Source organism: Chiroxiphia lanceolata, chromosome 5, assembly GCF_009829145.1.
Source record: "Chiroxiphia lanceolata isolate bChiLan1 chromosome 5, bChiLan1.pri, whole genome shotgun sequence".
NCBI classification, from domain to species: Eukaryota; Metazoa; Chordata; class Aves; order Passeriformes; family Pipridae; genus Chiroxiphia; species Chiroxiphia lanceolata.
Genome location: NC_045641.1, coordinates 11,004,392 through 11,028,007, shown reverse-complemented (window position 1 = coordinate 11,028,007; position 23,616 = coordinate 11,004,392). Strand labels below are relative to the sequence as shown.

General features: G+C 37.6%; 1 protein-coding gene across 6 annotated transcripts in view; it reads left to right on the top strand.

The window, feature by feature from the left end:
• The window catches only part of CD36 (CD36 molecule), a 31,527-nt gene extending 10,598 nt beyond the window's left edge, over positions 1-20,929 (top strand). For all 6 annotated transcript variants that reach the window (XM_032688372.1, XM_032688371.1, XM_032688367.1 and 3 more), the window contains 12 exons: positions 5,783-5,943; positions 8,064-8,208; positions 9,016-9,195; positions 9,343-9,434; positions 9,867-9,913; positions 12,213-12,282; positions 13,910-14,097; positions 14,881-14,999; positions 16,305-16,378; positions 17,129-17,183; positions 17,381-17,545; positions 18,501-20,929. In XM_032688372.1, the coding sequence (XP_032544263.1) occupies positions 5,783-5,943; positions 8,064-8,208; positions 9,016-9,195; positions 9,343-9,434; positions 9,867-9,913; positions 12,213-12,282; positions 13,910-14,097; positions 14,881-14,999; positions 16,305-16,378; positions 17,129-17,183; positions 17,381-17,545 (1,296 nt within the window). In that variant the 3' untranslated portion in view covers positions 18,501-20,929. The remainder of the gene's footprint in view (positions 1-5,782; positions 5,944-8,063; positions 8,209-9,015; positions 9,196-9,342; positions 9,435-9,866; positions 9,914-12,212; positions 12,283-13,909; positions 14,098-14,880; positions 15,000-16,304; positions 16,379-17,128; positions 17,184-17,380; positions 17,546-18,500) is intronic.
• The last annotated feature ends 2,687 nt before the right edge of the window (positions 20,930-23,616 follow it).

Sequence of the window (23,616 nt, the reverse complement as noted above, 5' to 3'; positions counted from 1 at the left end):
CAACAGCTGACATATGTGATCATTTCAGCTGATGCTCAAAAGGGACTTGAATATAACTAATTATGATTTAATTATGTTGATGAAAGGTTTATTAATAAAAGCAAATTTGTCATTCACTGCAGTTATATTTAGGATAAATATAGAGCTGACTGCAAATCAAACAAGTTTGCTGATCACGGTGTACTGAAAATACATTTTTTTCTGGAATATTTCACTTTTGGAAATGTAATTTTTACAGAAAATCTTTGGTAGAAACAGCTCAGTTTCAAAGACAAATGTTTTTTGAATTTTTGAAGAATAGTGACTCTAGGACAGGAAAAACCCAAGGAGTGAGTTATTCTCTCAGATATGGCCTGTAAGCATTTATATGGAAAAGACTGCCTAGGGAAGTGGTGTCATCACCAGCCCTGGAAGTGCTAAAAAAAATTAGTAGATGTCACACTCCAAGATATGGTTTAGTGGGCATGGTGATATTTGGGCAAAGGTTGGACTTGATGATCTTGGAGGTCTTTCCCAACCTTATTGATTCTATAATTCTATGATATTTCCATTTGGACTCATATGACGCAAAATTTAAACTTAGGTACTCACTCGCTGGATGAAATAAAAACTCAAAATGCCATATTTTTAATGAAAGGGGAAAACTGTTTCAGATACAACCATTACATTCAAAATCTTGTCTTAAATTCTGCACAGTCAAAGCTTGAAAAAAGACCCCTAGTTTTTCCTCTGCCTATCCTATCTCAGCGTACATCTCAGTTCCTTACACAAGTTAACAGCAATGTAGTTAAGACCAAATCTATATTTCTAGGGGAACTGTTGCTATCATATGTTATTGCTGGATTAGAAAAACAAATGTTGAACAGTTTTAGGACACTTCATACTATAACAAGTCAAATTGTCATAAATTAACTTCTTATGAAGATTTGGTCAAATAACATGACCATCAGTTTATTCTCAAGCAAGTCCAGCTAAACTTCTTAGCATCTCCCAATAAATAGGGAGAACTTTAATTTCAAAAATCAATGCAATCAATAGTTCTGTTCTTTTCTGCTAGCAGTGGAAGCCTAAGCGTGCTTCTCTTGAGCACACATCTTTACACTTCATCAAATCCTACCGGCCTCATTTCTCCTTTATTGCAGTCATTGTGAGATTAGCCTGAGTAAACACTGCAGAATATATTTTGCTGGAAGGCTGCATACTGTTGTTGAAGCAAAGAGAAAGCATCTGGAGGTGTATGGGTAACCTCAGGTGCCATTAGAATTTGTACAGAGACTTTGAGGCTATAGGTGCTTATCTCCTTGCAGGCAGGTGTTGTGCTCCACCTACGAACAGTCCATGAGCAGACAACCCAAGCAAAGTCCATGTAACATGGAACACCTAAATGTCACCTCTTGTTGTGTTCCAGTTTATTATTGGACATCCATGCTTCCACACAGAACACATGGTGGTGTTTTCTAGCTCCAGACCTTTTTTGGATAAGTTGTTTCAACTCCTACCTCCAGCAGGGGACGGGTTGTTTTGGTTTTTTTTAAATCAACATTACATATATTTTGTTAGTCTTTTTCAAGGCTCTTTAAAGAAACTGTTACTTGAAGAGCGCACTCAAAATGACACCAGCAGCAGCAGCATCTTGGCAGGGATCCACTGCAGGAGATTAGTACTAAGCTATTTCAGCCCTGATACTATTCATGGAAAGGAGACTTCCCCCTTAAAAGGTGTCTTTGATTTCAGGACCAAAGGGCAAAAGTCCTAGTTTCCCCAAATACTGAATCTATCCAGAGGGGAGGGACCTTTTCATGAAGGTTGTAGAAAACTGGCCTTGGTAGAGTTACAATGAAGTAGGAAAGTTTCAGAGTTCTTTATGAAAAATATTTTGTTTGAGATTGTCAAAATGTACTTTTTTAACTGACTCCACACATTTCAGTTGCACATTAGCATGTCCGTTGTCATCATTACTGGATATTATCGTGTCTAAAATTAAAAAAAAAAATACAAAGAAAAAGAAGTGAATTCAAAACAACAAATTATCTGATACTGTTGAATGAAGATATTTTGACATGGCTCAGTTACTACTTTTTGCCTTTCCTTCCTTAAAACAATACTATCTATTTAGGAAAAGTTCTCATAACTTCAGTTATGATTTTTTTTTTTTTCAGCTTATCAACTTTTGTTTCCAGCTAGGTTTAACCACTCAAAGCTACTGGTTAACAGATTCATTCACCAGAAAAGTCTCTATCACCACTTCTCTAAGATCTTCTGCCTTCTGAGTGCATGAGCTCAGGAGTTTCACAGAAGTTACATAATAATACTTAATACGTTGAATTCCTGGTGAATTGATAATACAGAATGGTGTATGATTTGCCACAATGCCTCAGTGCTGCTCTGGGTTAGTCTCAGTTATTTTTAGAAATAAGGCTATCCATTTTAGCTATTATTATGTTTAGTCACCTGTCTGTCTACATATATCTTTTATCTATGATTGGCCAGATTATATCTTATCAGCTACCAGAGGCATTGGAAACACTTCTAATTTAAAACTGCATTCATGACATTCATATGCCAGTTCTTTATGCAAACTAATGAAGCAAGTTCTAGCTCTCAGCAGAACATAAGTGATCTAACCACACATATTCCTGCATTATCAATTATAAACTTGATTGGCTCCCCTAATGTTTTACTATCAAGGACTGAAAAAGGGCTAAAAGTTTTGATCCAACAAAGCCTGAATAGAAAGGCTAATAATAAGCTAATAATCATCACTTAAGAAGTAATAAATGTATTCCTACTTCCAGCTGCAAAATGGTTTTCTGGAGCTTAATTTGTTAGGTTTTACACAATTGTATTGTTTTTTTCCTCCAGTTTAAATAGGCAGACTGACATATACAACACATAAACTAATAACAATTTTGTTACAGCCGAAAGTATTTGTGGCATCTCTCAGTTTTCAGAAAAATGGCATCTTTTGTCCTTCTGGCCAGATCCTTCATCGAGACAGAAACCTTGTCTTAAATTTTGTATTTCTTTGTCAGAAATCCTGATGGCTGAGTTTAGTGTAAATTCAAAGTACAACAAGCTTCTATTGCTGGCTGCTCAGCATTCCTTTGAATTTATATGTTGCTAGTTGACCCACATCAAGTGGGGAGAAAATTATATCAGAAACAAAAAGGTGTTAAAATTCCCACTGGTTTCACTCAGTGTTGCCCAGTTAGGTCATGATATGAACTTGGCTGTGTAGAAATTAGATATTGTATAGCTACTTTTGCTAACAGTAATTAACTATTATGTAAGATATTAGAGCTGATGCAGATTGAATAGGGAACTGAGAAGTGTTTTGAACTATCAGTTGCAAATCACTTTCCAAAATTACTCCATGTTTCATAACATAGCATAGCAGTATTAATAGAGAAATATACAAATGACCAGCCATAGAGAGGTAATATCTAGGGATGGATCACCTGTGATCAAACAGTGAAAATCAAGGACTTGCTGGTGTGAGGATATTAGTTTTATTAAATGAAGACATGAATAAGGACAGAGCTCTAGATTGCCTTCCACCTTAACTCACCATTGGCACTCTCAAAGTTTGTGTCAGAGACTCAAACCCACCTCCTTTGTGGGAGAAATGTTATTAACAATAATGGCTGAATGCCACTGAAAATAATGGTCTTGCTCCCTTCCTCCCCCTCCCTCTTTTGTCTTTCTGCTTCCCTTGTTTTAACCCTGGTTCCCCCTACACAGACCCCTGAGCCAAATAGCTAACTGGTAGAAAGGTAACGCAGAATGAAGCAAAAAAAAGGGAAATAATCTTCCTCCTGTCCAATAGGGAGAAACTCCTGAGGAATGACAGCTGGCAAAAAGGGAGGCACATAGATCAGGTACGGGGGACTGCAGGAGCCACTTGCCCCTTTGGCTACAGTACTGTAGGTTGGATCAGCTGTAGTCTTGGAGCATCCCCCAAGAGTGTTCACAGTGCATTAGTACAGAGTGAGTGGTGGGCTGCAAATCCACACAGTAACTCATTGTGACCTGGCAGAGTGCAGTGGCTGAGTTAGCACATCATTCTGAGCTGCTCTAAACCCGGCAAAGGGTTCTAAGGGGAAGGGGAATGGATGGAGAAGAAAACTTTTAAAAAGTAACACCACCTTAAGATCTATTGAATAGATCTATTGTCACAAGGTTGAAAATTTATTCACCTATGTTCCTGAATGTTGTCTTCTAGAGAGATCAGTTTGTCCTCTTGACCATATAGCTGCAAGGAATCCTTAATCATTTCCCTACCCCAGTTACACAGAGGTGGGAGGTCAAATCCCACCTCTGTCCCCATCTCAGGATCCTGCTGAGTACAGATCACAGGCAGACAGATTTGAGCCTTTATATCAGCCTGTTTCTCCCAGATTCTTTGAGCAATTCTCCGTGAAAACTGCAAGGGTGATTTCTGAACCATGCAAGCATGATTTCTGAATCATGCAAGTTTTTCCCTCTTCATCAAGGACATGGTCTGTCCCACGCTGGATCACAGCTGTGATAGTCTTTGACCTTCTGAGGTTTTCAAAACAAGACTGAATAGAATTTTAGCTGTCAGGTCTGAGTGCAAGGCCTCAGGATTGTAACACACTTTCTGTGGCAAGGTTTCCTTCCATTTTTGCCCTTAAATTATAGCAGATATTTAGATAGCAAGCCCAGTGCTTTTACACTAGTGATTGCTAAGCAAACTGTGGAGGCATAAACTAGAAAGAAAATCTAGCAACTTCTGATTTAAAATGTCTTTCCTTGCTATCTAGAGAAATTAGAGCCTTTTTATTCCTGGAACTCCGTAAATTGTGCAAATTAATTCATATTGAATCACTCTAATAAAAAAAATATATGTTTTATGTTGGAGACAGGCAGCCTAGATTTTTCTTCTCATTGAAAAAACTTCTCTGAATTTTTATGACCAAGGGGAAAAACTACACTATCCCAAATCTTTGGGAAAATCCTATAGAAGGTGATGTAAACCAGGCAAAGCAGGCATTCCCCTGACTATGCAGGTAGCATCCTTTCAAACTCTCCTCACTGTACAGTCCTGAGGACTGAATTGACGTTTACCAGATGGCTGAATGCCACAGACTTAAAGCTACTTATTCCTCTAGTGTGGTTCCTGATGTGCTGTCTTGTCCTTATAGCTGTATTCTACCCTGATTCCCTAGACCTAGGAAACTTTCCTAACAAAATGTTACCAAAAGCAGAGAGATTTTTTATAAAGTCTCAGTTTTGGTGATGAAAGTTTTCTGACAAAAAAGCAGTTCTTCAAGAGCACTATTTGACTTCTCTGGGTGCGTAATTATCTAGTACCTGAATAATGCTCAGAGATAACTCTTTTTTCCTCCCTTGGGCTATTTGCAAATGTATGAAAAGTAGTTTATGAATTCTATAATCTGCTGGGTGTCATTCAGTCACTCAAAGATTTTCTCTTTATAAATAATCAGTGGCTTTAGCAAGTGTTTGAGAACTAAGGCAGTGCCCCACCACAGCAATAGGAAAGTTCTGCTACTGGGTACATCAGCAATTATATCAGCTTTGTGGTCATTTGTTTTAGGGGGACTCACTTTCACTCTCACTGAGCAGGAATGTCAAGCTGCCTTCAGATGCTGGCCAACTCCACTGTATGCCTCATATTGATGATAATGGTGCTTTTTTTCTGTTTCCTTCGGAATTTTCTACAATAATCCATAAAGTAAATGCAACTTGTCACTTGGGGCTTTTTTGTGGATAATTTTAGCTTTGATTGTTGTACTTTCAGGAAGCTGTCATTGCAAATGGTACCACTGCTTACCAAAATTGGGTTGTGCCAGGAAGCTCAGTTTACAGAGAATTTTGGATTTTCCATGTGCTAAATCCTTCGGAGGTTTTAGATGAAGGAGCTCGTCCAAAACTTGAACAAAGAGGACCTTACACATACAGGTAAGAAAGGACCCTTGAATATTTGACATCATATCAGAAGTTTTGTTAAAGTCAGAGAAAGGTCTGCTGAGTTAAAATTTATTTTTTAAATTCCATCATTGCACTTTAGTCAGATTTGACAAAAATGCCTGAATTGCAGCTACACACTTTCTGGATTGAAAGTGTGACACTTTCTGGATTGAGTCTCACATTAGGAAAACACAAATAGAAATATGTAATTGGATATGAAGCTGCTTGCTCTTGTGCAAAACTATTGCTCATAGCCACAATAACACAGAGGCAGTTGCATTTATTCCATTTTCAGTTTTGCCAGCTTTATACATAGAAGAAAATACACCAGATGCCCTAAAACCAAGAGATTATCTTATCACCCATAGTTATTTTAATAATGTGGTTTGGGTTTTTTTCTCCTATATGACTTTTTTTCATCTATAGCTTTTCCTTTTCAAATTTTCCTCGGAAAATCATTCCTCTTTCTGATGATACTAGCTAGGGCCTAGATGCAGCAGTCTTCCCAAAGTCAAGGAAGCTTTTAGTTATTTGTTTCATTTTAAATGTGATGTTGACATAGGACTAGTTGATGCTTCCGGAGTTATTAAGTGCAGTATCCAGCTATCACTGGCACTCTTGGTAGGAAATTGCTTTCCTATGATGATAGGATATTTCTTTCTTGATATCTTTGAGGATGTATATTATATTTGCAAGATGGTTATCCATTGCAGCATACACAGCCTAGGTGCTTTGACGTCTAAAAGCCTATTTATTTCTCATTGGAAATAGAGAACTCTTGGTTCATAGAATACCTGGGGAGACAGAGGAAATTGTTACACAGGAATTAGGAAAACAACCAGTTAAGAACTTCTGCAGACGGTGAATTCCCACCAAACAGAAATGTTTTGCTCTGGTGCTGACCACGGTCCCTGTTTTCTCAGGGACAAATCTCAGCCAGAAGTGTAGATAAGACTAAGTAAAAAATTATGACTGTGGCTCTTCTCACAGCTGCAGTCATGTCACCTGGGATATTTGATCTACCTGAATAACTGTGACATGGGGTCTCTCTCTCTCTCTCAATCTTCATTTAAATACTTAATAATTTGTTATAATGTAGAAAAACTTGAAAACACTACTGTCCCCCTGATTCTGTTGGGAAATCTTGTTCTAGATCTTCTGTTTCCAGTTAGAAGTAACATTAATTAGAAAGAAAAATCTCTCAACTTTCAGGTGCTCTACACATTAGGCCATTAATTAAAATGACACGCACACAAACCAATTCTGAGAAGCCAAATCCAGCTGCTCTTCAGAGAAGACCCACCTGAACTGGCTACATCTGTACCATGGGAAAATGTTCGCTGTATTTTTTGTATCCCCCACACTCAGGCTGGAAGATCTGATGGAGTGTCCTGAAGATCCCTTCTGGGACTCAGCTGGAATAAGCTTTCTTGAGCCACAGCATAGGCCAGGTGATTTGATCCCTGCTGGCTGCCATGCCTACAGAGAGGTCAGCAAGAGGATAGGAACTGGAAGAGTTGAGCTAAAGCTGGACCTGCATCAGAGATTTGTACCTTAGAGATCTGCTGACAGGGCATGTCTGAGACAATCTCAGTGGGGCTGAAAGAGTGCTTATAAATCCCTACGTGCATATGAAATATTATCAAAATGGTATTATAGGTGTAACTTGTAATCTGTTTTGTTGCAACACATGCCTATCAGATCAAAACTTAAAGAGTATTTATCAACCAGCCTGTGTCATCCCTTCTAATTACATGCAACCATGAATTAGCTTATGAAAAAATGTGACAAAACATAATTAAAAACAAAAATATAAAAATATACAAGGTACATTAATGATATAAAAATAAAAATAAATATTTGTTTTCATTTTGGTATCAACAAAAATATTGCATTTGACACTAAAGAAATATTTTCAAAAGAAAAATATTTTGCAGAAAATGAAACTTTTACATGAAAAGTTTAGAACCTTTTCACCGGTTATAAAATATTCAACATTCATCTTACAGAAATTTTCATCAACTTTTCAAAACCTTTAGTCAAGCATGGTTATGTGTTTTCTCAAAAGTCAAAGGTTAAAAATATTCTGCGTTTGTGTTTTGTATTTTAAGGGTGCGATATTTACCCAAAGAAAATATCACGGAAGATGAAAATGGCACGATATCCTACATGTTGCCTAATGTTGCTCGTTTTGAACCTAATATGTCTGTTGGGACAGAAGATGATAACATCACCTGCCTCAACCTTGCTGTTGTTGTAAGTAAAGAAAAAAAAAAACATAATGTCCAGATTCAAATGCTGAGGTACTGAAGGAAATAGTGGAGAAGTTCATAAAGTCATAGAATGGTTTAGATTGGAAGGATCCTTAAAGGCCATCCAATTCCAAACCACTGGGATGAGCATGGACACCTTTCACTGGACCAGGGTGTTCAGAGCTCCATCCACCCTGGCCTTGAACACTTCCCAGAATGGTATTAGCATTAGTAATAACGAAACTGTCACAGGATAAATTCCCTCTCCATAAACACAGATGACATGAGTGTCAGATACACTGAGGAGAGCTGTATTACTGTATTAACAAATAAATATAAAATCTTAAGGTTATATTGCCTGACTGTCTTGCACTAACTGTGGTGTCTACATGTGAGCACTCAGGATTGCTGTGAGGGGCGGAGTATAGAGACACATGGTGTAGATACAAAACAGAATCATAGCAGCAATCACAGAACCATAGAAGAGCCCTTGTTGGTTGAGATCTCCACAGATCATCTGATCCAACCTTTTCTGCAGTTCTTACTTGGATATGTTCAGAATCCATCTGGCCATGGTGCTGGGCAACTAGCTCTCGGTGGCCCTGCCTGAGCAGGGGGTTGAAGTAGATGATCTCCAGAGGTTCCTGCCAACCTCAACTGTTTTGTGATTCTGTGATGAGGGATGATCTAGTGAACTCATGTGAGCTGGAAACTGGCTTTGCCAGAGATTTCTTGAAGTCAGTCTCTGTGGTTTTTGATGCAAAGCACATGCAGAATTTGATGCTAAACATTAATTGTGTTGCTGTTGTAGGCTGCACCTGCCTTGTACCCCGGCACTTTTATGCAAATATTGTTAAACACTTGGATTAAATCTTCTAAGTCAACCATGCTGCAGAACAGAACAGTAAAAGAAATACTGTGGGGATACACAGATCCCTTCTTAGACAGTATTCCCATCTCCATAAACCCAGTTCTTGGAGTGTTCTACCCGGTAAGTGAAACCAATGAGGAGGCAATGCCTTCAGTTATCATTCTGTGAATAAAACTTAAGGCAGCTGCTCTGACAAAATAAAATCTGACAATGGTACCATTTTTTTTCAATATTTCTAACTTATATTCCTTCTTGTGTCTGTTACAGTATAATGGGACAACTGATGGACCTTACAAAGTCTATACTGGGACAGAAGATATTACAAAAACAGCAATAATTGAAAGCTATAAAAACAAAAGGTATCATAGCAATGTAGACCAAAAAACCATATATATTTTCAAGGTATGGCTTTTAAGCCTTGATTCACTAAGAGCTACAGATAAATGGAAAATCTTCAGCAATTCAAAGGAAACAAGATCAAGCCCTGGGCTTAGCAAAACCATCTCTTTCTTTCAGCTATTAACAGTTCTGTTAGGAGCTGGATTTAAGACAGTTATTGGTTCTTTGATATAACTATTTTTTTCTGTTTTGCATGCTTAAGTAGCTAGATTCCTTTTATCCTATTCTAATGCATCTTACAATTTATCTGAATAAATGAACATCTCTATCCTTTGCCTTTGCTAATGGGTAAGGCTTATACTGGAAAGTTATATTTAGCAATAGAGGTAATTAAATTGCTTACATGGTATAATAAACTACATGCAGCATGACTTTTTTTTTCTATCTTAAAGGAATCTTTCATACTGGGAAGGTCACTGTGATATGGTTAATGGCACAGGTAAGCTATTAAATCTTTTTAAAACTTCAGTACTTTTCTTAATATTGCTGGGGAGTAATGAGATACAATATTTAAATTAATTCACCTGGGCTTCAGCAGTTCTATATTCTGTCTATTAAATATCTTTATACATGTATATATACTACTATAATGATGTATGCATATGTGTATCTATTAAAATACATATTATATGTTACTATACATTATTTTACATGTACTTGTGCACATAGTCTTTACATCTACAGTAGATGTGGAAGAGTCTCAAGAAAATAATCTGGTTCTCTTGTTTCTACTAATTATCTTCATAGTACAATATAACTAGGAATCTTTTTCTTTGCTATAGCAGTTGAAAATTATCTTTGGATTTTAATAATGCACATTCATTTACACTGTTGAAAATTTAATTAAATGTGCCATAGTGGGTGTCCTGAGTTATGTAAAGAAATTAAGGTGACAAGGGTGAAGGCTGTCAGATGGATGGTTTGTAGGTCACTAGAAAGTGAAAAGGGATGAAGAAGAAAAGTTGTTTAGATTGGAAAAATTTTACCATAGAGGAATATTTTTAAATTTGCTTTTGGTATGCATATGAAAACAGGTGAGTTGTTTAAGATACATTTGTTCAAGGTGATATTTTTCTTTTTGGTAAGTGAAAGAATCACTGTGAGGACACAATCTGTGGAGCTGAGGCTGACAGATGTCTCAGTGGAGGCTTTTGCAGAGAGCTCTAGGCCTTCAGTAAGCAGGCTTTGTGTTGGGCTGTTGGGGTTTTTTTTTCTGTTTTCCATTCTGCTTTTCCTGGCATAGATAACTTTCCTTATAACCCAGAGCATACAGTCAGTTATTTTGAAGTATTTAAAATACATCACAAGAACCTGATCTTCCAAAAGTCTGTAAGTCACAAAGGATTAGTTCCTTTTTAAACCATGCAATTAATTTTATAAGAAACAATATTTTCTTAGATTCTATGACTCTTACAGGGCCTGAAGTCTTTTTTTTACCTACCAGCTTTTTGTTTTTTTCTTCTTCCACAGCTAAAAATAAACATACTCAGCTAACCAGATTAAGTGCTCCAGTACAGTGAAAATATGGAGCTTTTCCTTGTTAGCAAAGATTATTGCACAGTTTACAAAAGCATTCAGTGTGACTGCTTAGGAGAGACCATGTGTTTACAGAGGCAGCAGGTTTAAATAGTCTTGTAAGTGTGAGAATGTCAGCCTATCTTGTGAGCTTTCACACAAAAGTTCAGCATGTACAGTATAAGAAAATACAGAGACAAAAACATTGAACAATACACTTGTATGGGCTTGGAATGACTCCATGTTTGCCAACCTTACAAGACTGCCAAGACTTAGAAATAGTGTGTTTAGGATGATCTTGAATTTTCTTCAAGAAAAAGTGCTTCTGTCAGCAGTGGGCAAGTGGCAGTATGCAATTTAGCTTTCTTGCTCTTGCCAACTAGATTCAGAGAGACATCATAGATGTTTTCAACTCCGTTGTTATGGCTGCTGCCTGAGAAACTAAACAGAGATTGTAGCAAGAATTAACCAATGTACTGGTTTGTTACAACACCTTGATAGGGAAAATGGCAGAGGGTCCTCTTACGTAACTCTGGTGCTTGCAATGCAGAAATACACATCTGAACTGTCTGAACTGTTTTTATATTGAGTGGAGAGAAACACAACACCAACGTGCTACTCCTCTGACCTGTTTTGCATATCTACTATGGTGTGACATGTATTGGATTGTGCTCTAGAAGTGCTTCCTTCTCTCCATTAGCTCTAGAGGGGACCTCAGCTTGCAAAGAACAGGTCAATTTGAGCAATCTTTGGTGAAACAAGGTTTGATTATTAAACAGACAGTGTTGAAGTCTAAAGCTGTGTTTTTTGTAAGTGTTGTGTCATAACTGCAGGTGAACCAAAAATCTCTAGGAAGGTTTAGGTCTATAGGCTGCATAAACCTTGAAGCAATGGCAACAGGCTTCATATTAAGCAGGATTTTTTTTTTTTTTTTAATATCCTCTGTTTTTAATGGGCTTGGTCATAGAGCTTCACATCTGGGAAAAAAAAAAAAAAGGTGCCATAACTTGGCTCACTTTCAAAAACAATTAAATCTTATCTGTGGAGTGCCTGTCACTGTGCAATAACTTACATAAATATTTTCCCCATAAATGACTCATTTGTTTACCTTTTTCACAGGTTTATAGGAAACCAACAGCTGAGTATTGCGCTAGAAATTAAATCATGTCTTCTAAGTGGAATTACTTTCAAGCCTTTTTTCTTTTTCATTTTTTTGTTTACAGATGGAGCATCATTCCCACCATTTATTAAGAAGAATCAGGTACTACGCTTCTTCTCCTCTGATATTTGCAGGTAGGCTGGTCCCTTCCTGGAGTGTGTACACAAATGCGTGTGCCACTGAGTGCTCTTTCCTTTCAGAGAGTGGCTGCAGTGGCTGTGCTTGGGCTCAGGTCACTGAGGCAGTGCCACATAAACATTTCATCTAACCATAAGTAAAGTCGTGAGCTGGGCTCATGATTCAGAGCTTGATTCCACTATTTTTTAATAAGGTTAAGCAACAAGATATTTATGATGTATTTTATTTCAGACAGTTACACATGTATAATTCAGGAAAATCTGACATTGTTGTGAGCTGTTAGAAATCTGTAACTGCCTTGATCATAACCTGCCTTGTTTGATCTGAGAAGGGAACAGGTACAGCAGGGTCCAGTTAGATCTGTCTTTGGCATTTCTGGAGAAAATTATCTATGTAGAACAGGATTTACTGTCATTCATTAGATACTTAAAATTGTTTTCTCACAGGATATTTTTACATATTTTATTTTTATGTATTTACAAACAAACAAACCTGCTTAATACATCCCATACTGATGACTTTTAAGCCTGCTGCTTCTGCTGTGGCTATCCAATGTCCCTGAGTTCTCCAGTGGGATCACTGAAAGCAATGTTAAAAGACTTAAAGTGCATCACAGTGTATTTACTTTGGGAGGTTCAACCTCTTTATTTATTTTGCTGCCTGGAAACAACTACATCCTTTTTTCTTGGTTTGAAGTAGGCCATTTGCTTTGCAGAGTGTTTATTTTCAAGATCAGTGTTTTTACATGAAGTTAAAGTTCTTCTTTTTTTTGTGTAGCAATTGCATTCCCAAACTGGAAAACATTGCACAAGTTGTGGAAAAGGGAATTCTATGTAGAGGAGAAATGATAAAATTCTTTGGATCAATTGCACAGAGTTTAAGAGATCCCTTTGGCCATTTAATTCTCACAATTTATGAACAATTAAGGATGGTAACAATCACCCTAAGGTCTTGCTGAAACAGAGTCGGGGCAAATGGTTCTGTCCATGTTGCAAAACCCGGAACCCTTCTTTTGTTTGGCTGCAATACGAAGTGCTGCTGTCCTGGTTACCTTATTGTGTAACAGCCATATCCCTATATCAGCTGATAATGAATTAGCAAAAAGAAGCTTAAGTGATATGCTGATTCATATGCAATGGAATAAAGTTATATGCAGGATGTTGCCTGCTTTATAAAGCTTAGATTATCATTAGATCCGCAAAAAAACTATAGCAGATCTGATTTACTTCTCTACTGTAGTCCAAAAACTTTCAAAAACCTCATAATGACAGAGGGTATAGAAGTATGTAGGGAAAAGAGATCTTAATTAATTTATTAGTTTTGTCTATATTGTTTATTCTTAGTATTAGAAGTTTTGTCTGTCTTTTGTGTATTGTCATGCTCACCTCTGAGCTTCTGCAACCTTTTGTGAAGGTGGGGAGTATTCTCCACTACAGAGGGGCACCCCTACAAACTGCTGAACACAGTGGTGGGAGCCTGGACATTGGCTAGTTGTTTGCTTTAAGAGGGAGACAGTTTTTGCTTTAAGAGGGAGACAGTTGGGAGATCCTTCCAGGGTATTGCCACGAATTCAGATTTTTAATCTAAAATGACTGAAACATGCTTCTCCTCTTTTGTATTCAGATCAATCTACGGAGTTTTCCAGAGCAAACAGAACGTGAAGGGAATCACCCTCTATCGTTTCTCAGTTCCTCGTGAAGCATTTGCATCACCAACCGAAGTGGGAGATAATTATTGCTTCTGTACAGATCAAGTCATATCACAGAACTGCACATTAGGTGGAGTCCTAGACATCAGTGCCTGCAAAGCAAGTATGAAACCTACTACCAAACACTCCATTTAACTGGGGAGAAAGAGTGTGTCCTGTAACTGAGGCGTTGCTCTAAGATCCAGGATGTTTGTGTTAGTCTGTAAATTCTTGCACAGACTGCCTGTGAGACTGTTCACATTTCTGCAGCCTCATTTCCCAAAACGAGGACTATAATATTTCTGTATTTTGCATAGTGCAATGTAAAATTGTGATACTACAGACTGTACATTGAAACTGCAGGAATCTGTGTAGCAAAAAGAAAGAAGGGGCACTGTATAAAAGACAGACATAGTCACAGTCCCTGCATTTGTGGCAATTCTCACACAGCAGGGGGTGGGTATGTGCACAATTACATACACATTCAGAACCTGAGAGACACTACTGGCTTAGTTTACTGTTGGCATAATAAAATAAATATATACAGAGTCTGTGTTCAGTGCAGAGTGGATGGCATGGGGTCCCTTCAAGCTAAAACAAGATCATGAAGGTGGGGGAAACAGTGACAGTCATGTCCTCACTTCAGCATGAAACTGGTAGCACTGCCAGCTCCACAATGTAGACAAAGACAGGCAGGATTTGTGGCTACAGTTTATTTCACCATGCAAATTCTCCTCATGACAAAAGAATCACAGAAATGCTCTTTTTTTTTTGGGGGGGGGGGGATTAGACTTAACATTTTTATCAGGATTGTACATATTTGTACTATATTTGAAAAATTACCACAGAATATGAGCACCGTAACAAGGCTTAATGATTCAAGAGAGTTTGGGTTTTTTTCAAACAGAAAGACCGGTATACATCTCTCTTCCTCATTTTCTTCATGCAAGTGATTCTATATTGCATGACGTGGAAGGCCTGAGTCCAAATGAAAAGGAGCATGAGACATTTCTAGACATAGAGCCTGTAAGTACAAGTATTTAATAACTGTACCTCTGTAAACTTGCAATGTTTAAATTGAATAGTAGTAGAGTTGACCTTTTACCAGAGGGATGAGCGGAAGATACAATATTTTCATGCTTGCTTTTGTAAGATCTGCTCACAAAGAGGTATGGTTTTAACAGCGAAAATTTAGAGCAAAAGTGTATCTCATTCTGACCTTCAAAATTTGGAAAGCCAATTTTGATTTTTACTTATTGGGAACGTGGTATTAAATAGATTCTGTGGACTGTGAAGTATGCTGTAGATATGTATGACGTTCAAGTACTTTGAGAAAATTATATTCTGTGAAAGTTCTGCTTCCTCTACACTTGTGGTTTTTTTGTTTGTATTTTTTTTTTAATTTTTTATAACTAGCCATTTTTGGATAATTACTATCTCAATTGAAGCTAAATAAACATAGATTGACTCATTTCCAATTGCTAGAACTCTGAACAGACTGATCTAGAAAAGATGTAATATAGTCTTTGTGGCTTGGATTGTCCAACAGAGCTCCCAAACAGAATGAATTTATGGCAGCTCTGATTTTGATTGCCTTCAAATTGACCTGTATTTCTGTTCCAATGATTCAGATCTTTTAAGTGCATTTACCAAAGTTTTCTGAATTGTATGATGAATTCTAAGGTTCCAAAATTTTACTTTGTTCTCAATTTGAATGGAAAATCTAGAATTTTTCACTAAAATATTTCTAGTCATGTAATTTGACAGTTAAGCTATGTAACTTCAATGAGGAGATATGAAGTTAAATCTTTGTTTCACCTTATTTGGAATAGAGATATGAAATTTTCAAGAATGACACCCTATCTTATTTTTATGGAGGATAGAGAGTAGAAGAAGGAGATAAAGAAAAGGTTTGACCTTTATATAGATATGTTTCTTCTGATATGAAAAGTTTGGGTTCTGCCCTATGTAAGTTAAACATCCTTCATTTTAAAAAAGAAAATTCAGCTGATTTCTGGTGGAAAAAACCCTAAATCATATTTTATATGAAATATTTCAATATTTATTTAGTATTTTTAATTATTTTTTTTAAATTTGCCTTCAGTTTTAAATGTAAATTACAAAAGTAACTATGGTAAAGCTGCAAAATTAGAACTTAAATGAGAGACCCTTAGAAGCATAAAAAATTCATAAAAAAAAATCCTTCAAAACATAAGAATAAAATAATCCCAAAGTGCTTATTGACACAGTCCACACGCTAGGCTTTGGCATCAAACTAAAAAATTTAAATTAATGGGTTTAGTTGTTGGTTTTTTTTTTTTCTGGTTTTAGATCACTGGTTTTACACTACGATTTGCAAAAAGGCTGCAAGTAAACCTTCTTGTAAAGCCTGCACCAAAAATTGCGTAAGTGCTACTTCATTATTTTATATTTAAAGATGTTTTTTCAAGAGAGATGACTGGTTATGAGAGTGTCAGTAGAAATGTCTGGGAGAAGAAGGAATAAAAATAAGCCTGTTCATCTTTCTTCCAAAAATTTCAGTCATGACTTTTCAGAGAACATGAACTTCAGCAAAAGAGCAAACCTTCCTGCGAAAGGCACTGCCCAAGTATTTTAACACACGTTTGGTTTCCCTACAGAAGCTTAGAAGGCAACATGTTCTTAAAAATAACATTCTTACAGAACCCAAATGGGGGCCATGAGGATGAAGTAGTGAACAAAATGTATTTTCTGTAAGAAATCCAATGAGAGACAGAGTTTATGTATTCCCTGTCACTAGATGGATTTTATCACAAGGATCAGTGGGTGTCCAGCTGTTTCTCTTCTCTTTGTTGGCCCAAATGTACATGGATAGACATGCCCTTGGGATCTTGTACATCTGGCGGGTGAACACCAGACCCTCCCACCACACCTCGCTGTGTCCAGCCTTTCTTCTGTCTGACTGCCCACATATGGAAGATCAGACAGAAAGCGATGGTTGCCCAATATGAAAAATGGCTGTTATTAAATGTAGAATTATTTTTTTTCACTCCATAACTATGTTAAAAAGGTACATGTGGAAGTCAGAAATGCAGTTAGAGGAGAAGAAAAAAATTAAGTAGAAACTTATGTAGCAAACTAAAAAGTAACACGCTGTACTTATTTTCTCATTTCAGCGCTTTATCAAAAGTTAAAAGCCCTTATATTTTTCCTGTTCTTTGGCTAAATGAGGTTAGTATATTTTATCTTTATTACCCTTCACTGTTTAAAAACAAACAAACAAAAAACTACCTAGCGTTTTCAGTCTTTGTGCCCTGAAATTCGGTAATCAAACTCAGGCTGTGATTTGTGCACACCAAAAATATATTCAGCAAGTGAGGGCTTGCACATATACACCTTTCACTGACATTTTTCTCATACTGTTTCAGTCTGCTGTTATTGGGGATGAGAAAGCAGAAATGTTCAGAAACAAGGTCACCAATCGAGTCCAGCTGCTGAACATACTGCAGTTGGCACTACTGATCGGAGGTTCTGTGCTGTTCCTGGCGTTCATGGGCTCCTTTTTCATATGCAGATCGAAGAAATTAAAATAAGTAAGTAATCACTAATGGCTCAGTCCTCAGTAGTAATTTTTCCTCAGGATTTCAAGAGTTCAGAACAATTACCTATTTAGCTGTTCTTATTTTTTATATACTAGAAAATTCAGTAGTTGTTCTGTGGGAAATCATCCAGGTAATTTTCCTAATGTTTTCAAATTCTCTTCCGGGCTTTAATCTTTCAGGATGCTCTTAACTTGGGAGAGGGCGTTGGGAACTACATGAGAAGAACAACATTTATTTTAATTTCAGAAAAGACAAGAGGGCATGGCCTTAAGCTGCGCCAGGGGAGGTTTAGGTTAGACATTAGAAAGAAATTCTTTACAGAGAGAGTAATCAGCCATTGGAATGGGCTGCCCAGGGAAGTGGTGGATTCTCCATCCCTGGAGGTTTTTAAGATGAGGCTGGACATGGCACTTAGTGCCATGGTCTAGCGGCTGTGGTGGTAGTGGATCAAGGGTTGGACTTGATGATCTCAGAGGTCCTTTCCAACCCGTCTGATTCTATGATTCTATGATTCTATGATTGTTGGGATTTTTTTTCAAATGGATATTTTTGTCAAGACTGCTAAAATTCTCAGAAGTGTTCTCTAGTACCTCTCTGAGAGAGAGGCCTCACAGCTGCAGATTACTGTGCTCTTCCAGGACATACACCTATCTAAGGTTCAGAGTGAATGATACTGTCTATTGAGTACTGGATAGGGTTGCTCACTTTTTTCTCTCAGTTGTGTATCACTGTCAAGTTAGTCTAAACATCTCCTGAACGTACCTAGCCCACAAAGACAAATTATAGTCACATCAGAGGTAGCCTGACATCTAAGGAAGCAAACACATTTTTTGGAATTATTTAAAAAAAGTGCAGAGGCATGATGGTGAAAGAGATATTAAAGAGATATTTTTAAGATGAAGACTTACCTCATCATATGCTGAATTCTGATTTTATTTCACTACAGGTAACAGAAGACTTCAGAGGTAGTCAATGTTTAATTGAAATTTCAGCCAAGCAGCATGTTAAAATTCAGAGACAAAAGGTATGATTCAAGGCACAGTCAGTCCACATGCTGTGGAATTCAATATGTTTTCCATTTTGAGAAGACCAACTCACTAACCCAAATAAACTGATATTTCCAAAGGCCCACACTTCTGACATCACTAAAGAGGCCACCACGGAAACTACACTTTCAAAGAACTTTATTTGAAACTTGTTACAAATTTTAAATTACATTCAAGCAGACTGAAGTTGAGGTGCAGTGGATTTTAGTCCACCTTCTGCCATTTATGCAACTTGCTACTTATTTTCTTCTGGGATTTGCAAGACAAATGAAAGCTGTTTGCTGATGTTCTGAGCACAGGCTGGGAATGACAAGACTTTTGAGCTCATGCTGTGCTCTAGATGCTCTCATTGCAATACTTCTCTCTGTTGCTTCAAGGAATGGAAGCTGCTGCAATAGCATTGCTCTCTGTCCTCTATTCAGGGATGTGAATTGCATTGAATGTGAAGTTTATTATGTAAAGTTACTAACTGTAATACAGAAAGAAATTTTATAAAAGACTTACTAAAATATGTGGTGTATACATTTTATATGGAGATGGCTCATTGATACACCACAGTCATTCATATGTTGATGGAGCTCCTCAACATTTGGCTCCACAGCTGTTTATTACTCTGAGCCACTCCTGAACTCCCAGCCTCCTCCACTGCCCTTCCTGTTGCCTCCTGTGTGCTTTTCTTTTTGGCTCTTGCTTGAACACCAGCCTGTGCTCTGCCCAAGGCCTCCCTTAGAAAATGATCTCACCTGACAGGTCAAGAGAAAATACTCCAGAATGCTCCAGAGACAGGAAAGACTGGATAATGATTTTGATCAAACATCAGAGGGGTCCACTTCCTTCCTATAGAAGCACATAAATGAAAGCAGGTAGCCCCAATTCTTTACTGATAAACCACCTGCCACAAGGAAATTTGTGCAACCATTTGTTTAACGAGGTGCATCAACCTGTAGACAGGTAGCAAACACTGCCATCTGCAAAAATGGTTCACCTTTTCAAGTGATCTGGATGCCATGTCTTATTCTGAGAGTCGATGGGGCAGATATTGAGCGTTGTAGGGTCTCTTTTCCCATGGACTCATTGAATTCAGAACAAGAGCCTAAAGCCAGCACTTTGTAAGATTTCTTCTTGGATCTTTTGTCTCCTTATTTAAGAGCTGTAAAAAAAAAGGAAAATCAGACATGACCAGACTCTCAGAGCCAGGTGTTTGGAAGCAATGCTACAATGGACTTTAACCATAAATGTTTGTCTTGCTAGTAAAGGACGATATCTTTGGTTGGGTATCTTTAGTAAGGTGTCATTACCCTTTGGAAATAAAAGGGAAACTTAACAGACTAAAGCATTGGTGTTTTATTCTCATATTCCTTGTGGACAAAATTGTGTAGCTATTAATAGAGCTGATGAGTCACAGAAATCCCAAGGGATTATTCTTGAAGGTGAGGTCTGTGTGGTACATGGCTACACTCTTTCCAGCAGTGAGCTGGAAATGTAAGGTAACAGGGCAGGAGATGTGAAGGGGGCATGACACTCAAGAGAAATGCTGCTCTCAGCCCATGCCGTTGATTACTTATGGTGCTTGCTAGTCAATGAAAAACAAGACTTTTCTCTCATATCTACATTATTGCGAGTGTCTTATATGATACTCTGTTGCCAAACTAGTCTGGGGAAAATCTGACACAACTAAAGGCATCCCTGAAGTCCTGTGGTCAAAAAAGTATGAGGACAGCTGAAGTTATTGTCACCATCTCCTCTGAGTCAAACACAGCTCTGCTGTGTTTCAAGACCTGACACCAAGTTTTTATAATAAAATGTCTTTTGTGCCAGAACCTAACATGAAAGAAACAAGAGCAATGCTCCTGTCATGTTTGATGTACTAACATTTCAGCTTCATTTTATTTGAGTTCAAGTACGTTGTCGGTAAGTTAGTGTTTGCGTTACTAGTGTTGTTAAGTGCTATGTGGTGCTCCTGCAGCAGTGATCCAGCAAGTCAGGCCATGATTTTAAATGTCTCAGGGCCAAATTTTACATGCACAGAAATATGTTTGTCCATATGTATAATCTCATTGGTCTCAAAGCAGGTTTGGACTTTCAAACTATGTTCAGCACCTAGACTGCACTTGAATTATTTGTAGTTATTTTATCCAAAGCATCAGTTACAGTTATTGTTAATTCATGATAATGAGGCTAATGTTAAGTATTTACACTTGTTCAAACAATAGAGGATAAAAATTTCATGGAAATGTTAATGAAAATACAAATACGATAAAGCTCAAAACCTTTTTTCTGATATACCTATGTCTAATTGTAAATAAAGCCTTCTGTGTTGAATAATGAAGTCCTTGTGTCTGCTTCCTTGGCTTTTTGGAATATGTTTTCATTTTCTAAAAACTGATTTTATAAATTGATGAATAAATGAGCCTATGGCAAACCTTGTTAAGTCATTGTACTCTGGCACATTGCAGCTTCTTAGAAGTGCATATCACCATTTATGTTGCTGTGTAATACATTATAAATACCAGTGACATGCGACATTTATGCTCTGGATTACAAAAAGGAGAAGACAAGGTGAGCACCAGCATGTCTGAACTGAAGCAATTCTAAAACAAACCCAGGAAGCCAAGCTCAGAGGTAGACCTGTTTTCAAATCCTTTGAGCTGGAGGTGTTGGCAGAGTGGTGTTAGCACATCCAGCAGCACATTACAATATCCTTTCCTGGCACTGCTAGCCCAGCAGGTCGGGTGGGAGGCAAGCCTGGCTATGTTCATACCTCATGTTCCCCACCCATCCCAGGTCCTTATGTGTGAAAATTACTGGTGAAAGTCTGATCTGACCCAAGATCTAACAGCCCACAGCTGGTGTGCCAGCTCTTGATCTCTAACTGTAAATATGCTTTGAAAGCCTTTCTTAAAACCTGTTCTTCCCACCTAGCCTACTACTGTCTGTTAAGGTAATGTAAACATGCTACTATACTATGAAAAAGAAAGAAAACCGATGCTTTCTCTGTTCTTTTAACTGTGAGAGTAGGCAAGAACTTGTTTTGTTCATGGGTGTACATATCAACATATTAAAAAAATAAATTTCATAACTAATTAAATATGCTTACAGCTGGTTTTTTTTCCAGTAGCCCTATAAAAACAGAAACCAGAAAGACAAGTGACTCACACTTACCAAATGCACTCTGCATTTATAAATATACGTTATTCATTTTCTGTTCTCTGTTCCCTCTTTGCATATCAGATAGCCCTGGTGCTCTGTGGTTTCGCCCTCTCCCAGCTGTACCCAAAAGAGACAGGGACTTACAGCCCACCCAGCCAACACCAGGCTGGGACCTTTCTCAGCTTTATTTTGCAAAAAAACAAACGTAATTTTTTGCAGTGGGCGCCACCCAAAGGGCATCCAGGTTTTTACAAGTTCTCCTGCTTCATTTCGGCATAGGCAGTAAAAAATTATGCTGGCTAAAATTAACTTTTGCTTCTTCTGCTAGTTGACATCACCAGATATAATTACAACACTTTTAAAGCAGTACAAGAAAAAAGGCCATCCTAAGTGTCTGCTAGATGACAGACTGTTGAATGCAGCACTAATACAGAAATTTTAATGGCCATTAATATTCTGGAGTCTTATGCTAAGATCAGGGTTTCCCTTAGGTTCTGTGAATTGGTATTTCACAAAATACATGGTGGATATAAGTAGGTTGCACCTATAATTTCCAGGACTCTATTTCTTGCTCAGCATCCCTTCTATAACAGCAAGGATGCGTGGACAAATCAGGACTTACATGGAGCCTTGTGTGTGCTCTTTTAGGCCACTTAGGTTTTGGATGCACCTTAAACACATTTGCAATTTTAACTCTACTAGAATATTTGGGTGTAGGACTAGGAAAGTCACATTTTTGCCCTTACTTTTTGTTCTCATAAATTTTCCAATTGGAAAGCCCCCATGTGAATGCTTCTAAAGTTAAATTTCTTGATTGATACCTTCTTTCATGATAGGAGCTAAAACAGCAGCAGAAGGTAAAAGCCTCTGGGAGATGCAGGTACTTTTGTGTACTGACATATAAATACAAATATTTCCTATGTTTTTTCCTCAAACATGGAAGCATATGCTTTTCTATGCATTCCCTCTATGATTGTAACTATATTTGCACTGGTCAAACACTGGGTCTGTTTTGCAAAATCAGAAGTTATCACTACAGTTAAATACACACAGACACACACAGACACTGTGATGTGGCAGCAGATACATTTTATCCTGCACACTTTGCTTCACAGCTTCACGAACATGAGTGGTCTGTAGCCCTGGCTGCAGTGATGGAGGTCAGATAACACCACATCAGAGCCTCCCAGATAGCAGATGATGGCTTTTATTCCATAATGTCTAATATCTCCTTATTCGCTAATAGTTGAAAACTGAATATTATTAACATTCCTAAAGTGGACTGAGACAGCCCAAGTCAACTAGGTATCTGAGTTTAAACCATTCATGATGGTTCTACCGTAAATTAATACATCTGACACTGGATTTCAGCCTCTCTAATGAGCACACAGTGGATCATTGATCCACTTTGATTGATCTTTGATCAATCAAATCTGAGCTGAGACCTATTAAATGGTTTTATGAATATTTAAATCTTTGGCTAATGGTTAAATTCTCCTCTTTGGTCTTCATCTCAAAGAGATCAGAAGTTCTCACTATTGCACAAAGGATGATGAAATATGTTTACAGACACAAAGATATATTTGTGGGGTCCATAGTTCATGGTATACAACTGTAACAACAACTCTTTCAAAACAAAACTCAAAAAAATATAGAAGGGAAGGAAGATGAAAAGAAAGAATGGAAAAAAAGGGAATATGCTCTCAGGTGGCTAGCTGGGATAGGAAATGACAGGGCTCCCTCCAGAAGAATATCCTCTTCAGGATATCTTTTCCGGTAAAGCATTGCCTGTAAACACCATTTTCAAAGTAACTGCAATTACATCTTGATCTTTCCACTGTGACACTTTTTCCCCTCCCTCATTGT